Below are 12,323 nucleotides of genomic sequence, written 5' to 3'. Positions count from 1 at the left end.
GTAATTTGATTCAGCTGGTCTGGATGACGCTGGTGCCATGTGAAAATTGAACACATATTGCTCAAACTCATAAGAGAAAGGCTCCCTCTACGAAACGTCTATTTTATGGTGAGATTTTTCTGGCGAGCTGCCAGCCACAGCAAGCTGATTTCCTAGTGTGGGTGGAAGCACTGTATTTAAAAAAACTCTATGGACAGAAAAGATAGATGCATTCAGTAATTGTACTGTCATTCAGCCTCCTTGTAATGTTCATGCCGAAGGTAGCTCTGGATAAGAGTTTCTGCTAAACGACACAAATTACATTATAATCCAAATGGGATGAATTCTTTTTAAATGTCATTGGAAAAAGGCATGCCACAATGTTGAGACAATGTGGTCTCTCACAGCAACAAAACAGCTGAGGCATTCAATAGTGTGCGGATATCAATCTCTCTTTCAAAACAAGGTGGCCCTCCAACCGGATTCCAAAGAACCAAAAATAGAACCCTGTGGAACACCACAAGTAATCCTTACTTTTATACACAGCAAATACAATAAAAACATATAGGTTCACAATCTGTGCACATGCATCATGTGTGTGAGTGCGTGTGCACGTGCACGTGTGGGTGTGCATGTGATATCCTATAGGTAGTAACTTCAGAAAAACAACAGACTAGGTCAAGTTTTGTCCACCATTTTATGTTTTGAAAGAACTGAAGGCTTAAGTACATCAAAAGGGGGCAACTGTACAAGAATGGAAGGACAAACAAACAAACTAAAGACTGTGTGGTTAAAGGGATGTTGAATCCCAACAGCAGCTCTCCATGCATACAAGGATAAAGATAAGGTAAGAGCACCATCCTCATCCATAAGTAAAGGTAGTTACAGTCAAAAGGAAGGCAGCTTGATTCTTCATATCAGAAACACTCCTAGTCCTACCAGCTTCTAGTAGGCACCAAACAGGAAAACAACAGTCCAAAACGAGGAGGTACTACATGAATTTGTCCAATAAGAAACGCTAATTTCCGTTTTCCATTACAAAACATTTTGCTACTGTGTGTCTGAATGAACACGACCCAGTTAAAGTTGGTTTATTTGCCAACTACACAAATCCCTGATTAGTTTCTCTGTACCAACACCAATATTCAGAAAGGTCCCCACAAGGAACAATTTTGTGGGGACAATTTCAATCATGTTTTGTGCGGACAATTCCAAATAAGTATATAGAAGTGGTCTTTAAGATTTTTTTAGATTAGGGGTGCCGGATGTACCCATAAAGCATCTCCGTTCTAAGCACATTTCTTATATGTTATAATCCTACATTGTGGGGACTTTAAGAATCAAAATCAGAGTGCTGGGTTTCAGCAGTAAGAACATAGAAAGACCTTCAGACTGAGGTAAGTACGGTGTGTGTGTGTGTGTGTGTGTGTGTGTGTGTGTGTGTGTGTGTGTGTATGTGTGTGTGTGTGTGTGTGTGCGCGCTTGTGAGTGTGCATGACTCCCCTCTTCGACGTGTAGAAGTGCATTTGGTACAATATACTGTAGAAGTGTATCTGGTACACTATAGTGATATAAGCTGATATAAACTCTTATGTAGTGACGAATGAGACAATATTCAAATATGAAAACTTCATCCATATGTTACAGCTATCAATTCATAATCCATACAGTGTGATGCTGGAAAATGGTTAGATATGTTGTAGCTACTTGTGTTGTGTATTCAAATGGTGACTGGAAATAGTATCATTGCAATTCCATCAAGCAACGAGTCAGATAGCAATATACATTATATCTCATTTCCGCATACGACAGTTTATTGTTACAAAATATCGAAGTTGTAACCAACTATTACTGGTGTGTACTGCAAGCAATGACTGAGTCTGAAAGATAATGACCATGATATCTTTATATTAACTTTATCAATGTAATTCTAATTCTCATCAATGCTATTTCATCGATCAGTCCCCACTGTGTGCAGAGTGAATTGTAAAGTAGATCGGCTTTCATTGCCATGTTGTAAGCAAATGCGGTTTGTCAGTGGGTCACCCATCCTTCAACAAACTCTTTCAAGAAATATGCCACCTAGATCAGACATCTATCCAATCAGGGATTCCTCAGTGTGATAAAATATATAAGGCACGCTAGAGTCTTCCGGATAACCTTGCTACAGTACTTTGTATCTGCATTTTACACTCTCCAATGTTTTTTCCAAATACATTTTCAGTTTCACAGTCCTTTTCCATTGTCTTTTTAATTGTTGAATATTTTTTTATCTCTACCTAGAAACAGAGTGGTCGGGGTGGTGGAGTGAGAATCTACATCTCGGGTGAGGGTAGTGTCAGTCAGCCAACATGGAAAGGAAACAAAGATGAAAACAGAAAAAGTATCTTCAGCTCTTGATGAAATCAAGCCGGCCGCTCTGTAAGGCTTTAGTTGCTACTCATACAAAGACTAGAAATAGACGGGGCAGTAATCTAAGGTCCACGGGGAATATCATGTATTTAAGTGTCTCTCTCTTCAGTCTCTTAGTCTTTGAGTGACCTGGTGTGGTGTTGGATGGGTTTAGGGAGGGGTGGGGTGGTGTGGGATCGGTGACCTCAGAAGAGGTTGGTAAGTGTGGCTGGGATGGGGTAGGTAATATCAGAAAAGGCTGGTAAGGGCGGTCTGTGATGGGGTGGTGTTGGTGACATCAGAAGAGGCTGGTAAGGGTGGTCTGGGAAGGACTCATACTCATGGAGTCGTGGGGGTCCATGCCCCCCGGCACGGCGGTCAGTAGAGGGTTAACCGACGGAATAGAGGGGCTTGTCAGGTCCGTGAGGGTGGTGTGGGTGCTGGAAGGACTCATTGAGGCGTTGGAGAGCTCGGAGTGGGGGCCCGAAGGCGACCCCCCTGGTAGAGTGGACCCGTCCGACACCTTGTCCATCCCTGTGCTCTCCTGACGTAGTAGGTTCCGTCTAAACTTGGCCCTGGCGTTTTGGAACCAAACCTTCAAAGAACCAAAAACACATTTAAATGTCTGCTCATTAGAAAAGTGTTAGTGTGGTGAACAGAAGCTGCAGGGCTGCGGGGAGGGGGGGGGGGGGGGTAGAGAGCGAGAGAGACAGAAAGAGAGAGGGGGGAGGGGGGAGAGTGTTTCAAATCAAAACGACAAACATGAAAAATGGAATTCATCAAAGCCAAACGCTGGCTTTGTTGTCCTCGTTTTGTTCATTAGATCTGTGTTTTGCAGCATGTCAGTTTTTTCTCATTTGCAGTTATTTATACTTGTGCAAACGGTCCGTTGTGTGTTTTTGAATTCCCCTATCGAATGCTAAACAGCTGGTATGATAACTCGCTGACACTTTTTTCTCACATAAAAAAAATATTTAAAAAAGCTTTGGGTCCTCTCTTGATAGGCTATGACTTATACCAAGAGATATCTCTACTGATTGTGTGAGGACTAAATGTTTTTACTCTTGTGTAATTGTACGGATTATGTTGAATGAGATGGAAATAGCTTGGCCGGTATGTTTGGGATAATCGTATTACTTGAGCGATTACATAAATCAAAAACTTCCCTGATAGATTTGTCTTGCATTTTGCACCATTATTATTTTCATTATTACCACAGTACAGATTCAGGGAGCGCAATTTCGAATATTATGTTGTGTCAATATTTACTACTACTACATGTAAAACAAGTACACATATAGTGGTGGAAAAAGTACTCAATTGTCATACTTGAGTAAAAGTAAAGATACCTTAACAGAAATTGACAAGTAAAAGTAAAAGTAACCCGGTAAAATACTGCTTCAGTAAAAGTCTAAAAGTATTTGGTTTAAATGTGCTTAAGTACTATGGTGGAAAAAGTACTCAACTGTCATACTTGAGTAAAAGTAAAAAGTTAAGTAAATGCTTACATCAAATTCCTTATATTAAGCAAACCAGACGGCACAATTTTGTATTTTTTTAAATTTATTTACGGACAGCTAGGGGCACACCAACACTCAGACATCACTTACAAACACAGTATTTGTGTTTAGTGAGTCCGCCAGATCAGAGGCAGTAGGGATGACAACATGTTATATTGATAGGTGCATGAATTAGACCATGTTGGTGTCCTGCTAAGCATTCTAAATGTAACGAGCACTTTTGGGTGTCAGGGAAAATGTATGGAGTAAAAAGTACATATTTTCATTAGGAATGTAGTGGAGTAAAAGTAAAAGTTGCCCAAAATATAAACAGTAAAGTACAAATAAACCATCAAAACTACTTAAGTAGTACTTTAAAGTATTTTTTTACCATCCAATGTGGCCCAGGTTGTTATCAACATTTTCATGTGGTTCATTACCACATTATCACAGCACAGATAGTACATTATCTTACCACTGAACACCACTAAACAATAATTTTGCAGTAGCATAATAGCATTATCATGATGTAAGTCAACATCAGCCCATCTCACAGTTAATACATTATCATACTCCTAAATAGTACATTTCCACAAAGGAAAGAGATACTGTATATACATGTTCAATTTAATTCTGTGGGATTGGGACTGTGGTGCACTAAACCGAAGCATGCAGATATCCAGAACAAATTAGAATGATGTACATACAGTATTCGTGACTGGTTAAATGCAATGCAGCTCGCACTTATCCAATGAGCATCAAGGCAGTTTGCACTTATCCAAAGAGCATCAAGGCAGTTTGCAATTATCCAATGAGCATCAATGCCCGTATTCGTCTCATAGTAGAAGTGCTGCTCTAGGATCTGGACCCCCTGTCCTTATCATCTTTATTATTAATATTATCTCAAATGCAAAACTGATCCTAGATCAGCACTCATAGTCAGACTCTTTTTCAATATGGGCCTAGCAGTGGACTATATACAATAACATACATGTGTGTAAATAATGATCCTTTATAAAGGAATCCTCTTTCTCACCTGCAGCACCCGTTTGGTGAGACCTGTCTTCTGGGCCAACTGTTTCAGGTCCTTGGCATCCGGATTGTGGTTGATGGCAAAGTAGGACTTCATGGTCCTCAGTTGGTGGTGTTTGAAGGAGGTGCGCATGCGCTTGGACTTGGAGCTGGAGGAGTAGTGGGAGTCTCGGTCCAGGTGGTCTCCATCGTTCTCGTTACAACTTAACGCTGAAGGGGGCGGGACAACACACACAGTTTAGTTTATGGTTATGATAGGATACAATATGATTCTATACGATACAATAAGATATGTACGATACTTTGTTGACCATTTTCATGGAATTAAATGTATTGTAATCTCCCGTGGGCAGATTCTCGGGTCGAGATTCACCGGAACTCTAAATGTATCTCAAGTATAGATACAGTAATGTATCACGCAGCAGACCAAATTATTCGAGATTTTACTTCTGTGTTAACTGAGATGACATTTATTGTTAGGATCATTGGGATTACATAATCAGAGTTTTCCAATGTGTTGTTGTTGTGAATTCTACGGCAGACAGACAGTGTGTCTTATTTGTTGACAGGAAAGATCATTACTCCTTAATACCCACAACTCTGAGAGAAAATGAAACAAATAATAAATAATATAAATAAATAATATGTTGACATGAAAACGCACGAGATTGACTGGGTAGCAACACATATCTTTAGTGTTCTCATCACTGTGTAAGTAGTACAGTGTAAAAAAGTATTGCAATTTATCATTATTAGACTGGGGTTACAGCATGTTCCCTTTTTGCTTCTGTAAGTAACAACACAATAATTGTTGTATTTACTGGAAAAATCACTGTAAAGTGTTACTAATCATTCCTTTAAAAACGGGGACAACGAATCCATTTGCCAAAGGAGTCAAGAGATAATACAACGAGAAATGCCTAGCGCATATTAAGGACTTTTTCCAAAAGAACACCTTCAGGCGTAACACAGAGTTATGGCTGCTGCCATGTATTTTCACAGTGAAGGGACAGCGTGATGCAGTGCAGTCAGGGTTTGATAGAATCTGGACCTCTAGATGGTTGTGAAAGGTATGTCAACAAACGCCCTCAGGTGGCAGCAAAACTCCAAAACAGAAAGAAAGAACGAAAGAATGAAGGAAGGAAAGAAAGATAGAAAGAAAGAACGAAAGAATGAAGGAAAGAAAGATAGATAGAAAGAAAGAACGAAAGAAAGACAGAAAGAAAGTAAATAAGAAAGAAAAATAAAGGCCTTATTCTATATTGTATAACACTGCAGGCTAGAATTTCATTAGATTTGAGATGTAGGGTCAGAGAAGTGGGACAGAGAAAAGGAAGATAGGTCTAGGCCTATGTTAGTTGATTTTAGATTGAAAACCTGTATTTCATTCAAATGTAATTAGACTTTATTTTATATATCGTTTATTTATGTATTTATATATCAGATTTGGAGGAAATTCTGCAAATAATAGTACCCATTTATATATCAATTTTATATCACAATCCTGACTAAAAAATGTTATTTGTTTATAAAATAGGTCTTTAAAATGATGTATACATATTATGTAATTACATTTTCATGCTCATGGTTAGTGAAGCACACTCAGAACTATACAAAATGTTATGCAAAGAAAATCCAAAATCTCTTTCCCAAAACAGAATGCCAGAGAATGGATCCAATCTTTTAACTATTGGCGCTACCATTCATGTTTAACTCGAGTGCTTACTGCGGCTATCGACTTTTCGCCTTTCTTATTCAAATCACCTTATGCCGCCGCATTATAGAGCTACACAAATTTAGATTGTAGATCGTATCCTATTCTCGAAAAACAGATATACGTTCATTGGGGAGGACAGGCTCGTGATAATGGCTGGAGCGGAATGATGGTGTCATTCCTTTCCATTTGCTCCGTTCCAGCCATTATTATGAGCCGTCCTCCCCCTCTGCAGCCTTCTGTGATATACATATCTAGGCCTATCCTTATTAGGCCAATCCTTATTGTCCTGATCCTACACATGTAACTAAATATATGAATGATAAGTAGACATACTGAATACCAAGTATCGCTTTTCAAAATGTCAGTCGTGTGTTTTTTCCCCAAAAGTATTCCAGAACAAGAGCTACGTGGTGGTGCGCAAGTCGGCTGTTTATTTATGAAGGGGTAACATATTACTGGATGTGGGAGACTTGCTCTCCAGCCTCACTGGGGTAGTTTAAATCAGGATTCTACACAGCTGCTCCCATGTTCTACAAGCAATCCGACATTGATTTACCGACCCAAAAACCCAACAAACAGCGAGACTCAACAAGTGAACGTGGGGCTGGGAATTTGGTCGTCTGTCTCTCTCTCTCTCTCTCATCTTTTTTGAAGTCCTACTCCCCATCTGAGCTATTTTCCACTTGTCTGCTTCTATTGTCGTGTAAAAATCTTTCACATCGAACCACTCTCTGTTTTTAACGAGGTTTGAGAGAGGTTCCAAGTTTTGAGAGGTTTTAGAAGACTAAATCGACTGTGTATGAGAAAATGTTCAATGGAAATTAGTGTAACATTTTTAATAATAATGTAATGGAGTGTTTCAAGACATTATTTCATTATTCACACGTCACTCTATAGCATATTGAAATGGAACATACAGAAGATTGGTGTAGGACATTGAGTTGGCATTCAGAAGCAGTTTCTCTTTGAATGCATTAACGCCGTTTAGTTAGTGGGCTATGCGAGTTCATCTCGTATGTTTTCTTTATTATAGATCGTTTATCTTAATCTATTAGATTGGAAGTGGACGTATCAGTAGGCCCAAGCGCGCTCCCATTCCACAAATCAACAGAGGCTTCCATTGAACTTCAGATTTTTTCCCTCACATCTTTGAGCAAATAAAACATCTTGTTAGAATAATGCTATCTAATAAAGGTGAGTTATTCAATAAATCAACATAGATATCCGTCAGATGAAAAATACGGCAGGCTTAGTCTCTGCGTAAAAACATCCAAAGCACAACATTGTGTAATATTTCGTACAATTTGATGGAAGCATTTAGTTCATGCATAGGCCTACTGATTAACTGCTCATTGTTTTCCAATGTTTCAAAGTTTGTATAGACATTTGTATTTCCCAAAACGGTTCAGACAAAATGTGATATTTCTCACTGAAAGTTGGTAACCCAGTCCATCGAAATAAGCGACAGATCTTTTTCAGAAGAGTGTATTTCCATCAAACTAAAATAGTTTAAATGAGTCCATCAGTACAGTATTTATTAATACACTATGAAATAGAGTAGTCCTTTTTTCTTTCATTTCAGCATTACTCAACCACATTACAACTGTGTGTTACTGCTTCGTGGCACTTTGTAGATGACCATAATATCATTAATGGGTAACCGGTATATACAAACTCGTCCTACCTGCGTTGTAAGCAGCCAGATCTGCTCCAGGCCCGGGACTTTTCCTTTTCCTCGGCCTTCCTTTCTGCCCCGTACCGACGCCGTTGTAATACTGCATCCCCAGCGAGTTGCCCGTGCCACTCTCGCCAAGTCCTTTGCCCGAGGCTACATCTCCCGCGTGATTGAAATGCGCTTGATATTCCCCTTGTATGAGTGTCTCAAAGTGGAGCCGGCAGTACACAAGACTGTCCCGCATTCCGAAGTGATCTCCGGTCGTGAGCATTTTGTTGCAGCTAGTACAGGTGAAACAGTTCAAGTGGTAGACCAAATCCCTCGCCCGCATGACCATCTCCGACGCCGAGATCCCGAGATGGCACCGGGCGCACCTCTGGACGGAAAACCTCCTGCTTGGGAGAAGAGAGCGGATGACACAAACACGTACAGAATTTAGATTCACAACATGGTCAGAAAACTTTATTTTGTGGACATTACGATGAAGAACATTGATGTAAAGTTGTTATTAAGCAATACAGGCATATTAATTATCATGCGTAAAAGCTGTCATGCCTTCAGGCCTTCATATTTGTTTGTGTATTCTTGCCATTTTGCCACTTCAAATATGACTAGTAAAGCATCCAAAGCAAGCACAGGCCTGCCAGAATCGTAATAGCATAGGCTATTTTGTTGTCATTTGTATATAATAAATGGATAACAAGCTACCATGCTTTGGGAACATTAGCCTATACCATCACTAACTCTCTGAAAGGGGTTACAGGCTTGTCATTGGAGTAGCAGCAGCTGGTGCCTAAGTATGCTAGTTTTAGGCGTAATTGGATATCGCTCTTGTTTTCATGCTTGGCCTGTTGTTGTTGTTGTTGTTGTCATAGCCATAGCCTTGTGTCTTGGTTACCTGTAGTAATCTTCTTTGCAATAGATGCTGCCGTCTTTACTGAAACAGGTAAGCTCGGACTCGAGGTTTAGTTTGCACTCGCAGCACTTGAGACAGCGCATGTGCCACTGTTTGTCCACGGCGAGCAAGTAGTAGCGGTCAGATATCTTTCCCCCGCAGCCCGCGCACAAGGCCACACGGTCGCTGTTGATGGACGTCATACTCTGAACAGGGAATGGGAAATCAGTTTTATGTTTACAATAAGATTACTACATTATTGATAGTATATCACCAATGGATGTCAAGGCCAATACCGTACAATAGTCAACATTTTACGCACATATTTAATATGTGTTCATATACTTTTTAGGGATACAGCCATGAAAGCAATATATAAAATGGTAACACTAGATATACCCTAAATGTGGGATGATGTAACACGTAGGCCTAACACGTAGGCCTGAAAGGTAGGCCTAACACGTAATCTTAGCCCGGAATATTTGAATGCAGCAGAAACCTTGTTTGTTTGTTGAGGCATGTACATCATATATTATGAAAGACAAATATATATGTAATTTCGCATCCTTATCAACATTTCTTTCACATGAAACACTCAATATTATCACAAATTAACGGATCGTGGTGACCTATCGCAAAAAATATTCGATTGGGCCTAATAAACAAATGTAAAAAATAATAAAAGATCAAACATTATAACCTTATTTTACATATTTTGGACAATTCTTATACTATCCCACCTAAATAGGCTATCAAAGTGGTGAAGATTATTATCTGTTAGATGTAATTATTGGATTGTGAATGAACATGCATGGCCTTAAAATGGGTAGAGATAGGACCATGGTTAGTGTAAACGTTTTTACCATCATTCTAACTGGGACTATTACATGCATCTGAAAAAAAACTTCGTGAATCAAATGATACCGTTATTGTAGGCTAACATGTTTTTCCAGAGTTATACGAAATACTAACCAATAAATCATCAATAATATACTTTACGCACACAGGGTTTGCAAATGTGAACGGCTAACGGCTAAGTGCTGCTTGCTATCTTATAAATAATTATATTTTAATCGCAGTTCACTTTCTAAGCATATATTCCGTCGAAATTAAATCTTTATGTGTGCTTTCACATGCCTGAACAGCATTCACCCACCGTCTCAGTTTCCCCCATGTCTATAGCCGAACTGATGGCGGTAGATTCGCCCTTCACCCTCCGGTCCATCTCGTCGATGACCCCCTGCATCTCGCCTCCGGGTAGCCCGTGGAAGAGCATCGTGGAGACTGGAGGGCTACACTTGCAAGCGTCTCCCTCAGATCTGCAGGCCAAAACTTCCATGAGACGCACATTTAGCCCATGCATTTAAAGTGAATGGCTCCAATCTATTGTTTTAGAAAGTAAAAAAATCCAAGCCAAGAATGATGGTAGGCTACAAAAAAATAGAAAGATATTGAGAAAACATTTTCGTTTACAACACTTTGTAATTGCTTTGTAATTGCAGGCATTATTATAGTAAATATTCCGTTTTCTATATAGGCTATAGTTTACACCATCTTTGAACACGTTATGAAAATCATACAAAATATCCTACTATTTACAAACAATAGCTCAGAAGTGTTATAGAAACATACCAGCAAACCACAATGTCAATTCTGGGTCCAGTAACAGCGCTCAACTTGCAGATTTCAAGATGCACAAAAATGCACCAATTTCAGTCTGTCATCGGATTAAAGTGATCAAGGACTACTGCAAACGTTCAACTTGCATTACGACCAAAATGGACAAGGCAAAAAGTATTCCAAGAGACAATACAGAAAGAAAAACCAACTAAAACCACGGCAGAATTGTAGTGGTGAGTATCCTGGCCTCCACTCTTGAATTCACAACAGCGAATTGCAGTACTGCTTGTGGATGCTGGCGCAAAACATTTCAAAACCGACGAATATCGATCGAATTTAACAGAATAACAAACGCAAGGAAGGAATGCGTAAAAACGCACAATTGTTCGTGTCCAGCACTGGTTATTACAAAACAGACGTTTTCTTACAGGTATCCAGCTCTTCGGCAAAGCGATCACTGAGCTCTATGTGTGTGCAGTTTAGGAGGAGGAGTTGACTATTCGTTCGATGAGTACAAATCTCTTATCAAGACTCTCCGCACCGGCCTCACAGCCTCGTTTCGCTTCCCACCTTCTCCGTACCTATAGCTACACTCCGCGCCTTTTTTACGGGGACTCGTACGTCACGCAGCTATTTCACTCGTTCATTGGTTTGCAAACGTCACCAAAATGATCCTTATTACAATATTGCTCGAGTTTTAAATGTAAAAGCCTAAATGAAGACCGTTATGTCTATTGGTGTTGTTCAGCGTCATTGTTTCCTTGTGGTCTTCGAGTTTTAATCATTTCTATAAAAGACAAAAGGATTATTATTATATTTTGACTTTTCATGTAATTTAATCTCAGGACAGTTAGTGTTTACATAACAACGCATAAACATTAGCAAACACGAATAACCTATTAAAAAAACGTATTTGCACGTAAAAAGTTATGGTAAAGTCTCCAGTTTTTGGAAATTGTGTGATGTCAGAACCATACAGCATACTGTATCCACGTTACAGTAGAAACCTTATTTCTTTATTTAATTATTTCTTTAGGTATGGACTGTACACTGCAATTCAGCTCTTAGCTGCCAATTATGTGTACACCATTCAATAAACTAAACTAAAACTAAGCTAAAATCTAAGAAATATTAGTAAATTATAGATGCTGGAATTCAATCACACTCCCATTTGTGTCATTGCCAAACTACACTAGGGCTATGTGAGGGATCTACCTAGTCTGGAAATAGAAATGCTCATGCATTAACAATTATATTTCACTGAAACGAATAGCATACTGTTTACAATCCTATTGATTGAATTTTAAAACAGAATACTCGGATTTGGCTATATATAACTGAACCTTATTATGCTTTCTGAGTTTATCACATTGGACGGTGAATGGGGACGCACTATGGCATGGTTGGCACAGTGCCGCGCGCGCGCGTGCGTGCGTGCGTGCGTGCGTGTGTGTGTGTGTGTGTGTGTGTGTGTGTGTGTGTGTGTGTGTTAATATGCGTGCCCGCGGCGTGTGT

General features: G+C 39.5%; 1 protein-coding gene across 3 annotated transcripts; it reads right to left on the bottom strand.

Annotated features, from left to right (window-relative positions):
• Positions 1–662: 662 nt before the first annotated feature.
• On the bottom strand, positions 663–11,389 carry LOC106570907 (LIM/homeobox protein Lhx2). 3 transcript variants are annotated; one of them, XM_014143514.2, is made up of 6 exons: positions 10,821–11,389; positions 10,345–10,507; positions 9,192–9,394; positions 8,303–8,688; positions 4,906–5,111; positions 663–2,965 (listed from the first exon to the last, which is right to left on the bottom strand). In XM_014143514.2, exons 2-6 carry the CDS (start codon positions 10,462–10,464, stop codon positions 2,669–2,671), a joined length of 1,212 nt encoding a protein of 403 aa, XP_013998989.1. In that variant the 5' UTR covers positions 10,465–10,507; positions 10,821–11,389; the 3' UTR covers positions 663–2,668. The 3 variants fall into 3 exon arrangements, with proteins under 3 accessions (XP_013998989.1, XP_013998981.1, XP_013998972.2); XM_014143506.2 differs by lacking the exon at positions 10,821–11,389 and having other exon boundaries at positions 10,345–10,542; XM_014143497.2 differs by lacking the exon at positions 10,821–11,389 and having other exon boundaries at positions 8,303–8,685; positions 10,345–10,542.
• Between the last annotated feature and the right edge of the window lie 934 nt (positions 11,390–12,323).

Source organism: Salmo salar, chromosome ssa01, assembly GCF_905237065.1.
Source record: "Salmo salar chromosome ssa01, Ssal_v3.1, whole genome shotgun sequence".
Taxonomy (NCBI): domain Eukaryota; kingdom Metazoa; phylum Chordata; class Actinopteri; order Salmoniformes; family Salmonidae; genus Salmo; species Salmo salar.
Note: the sequence above shows the minus strand (reverse complement) of the source record. Positions and strands in the feature narration are given on the sequence as shown.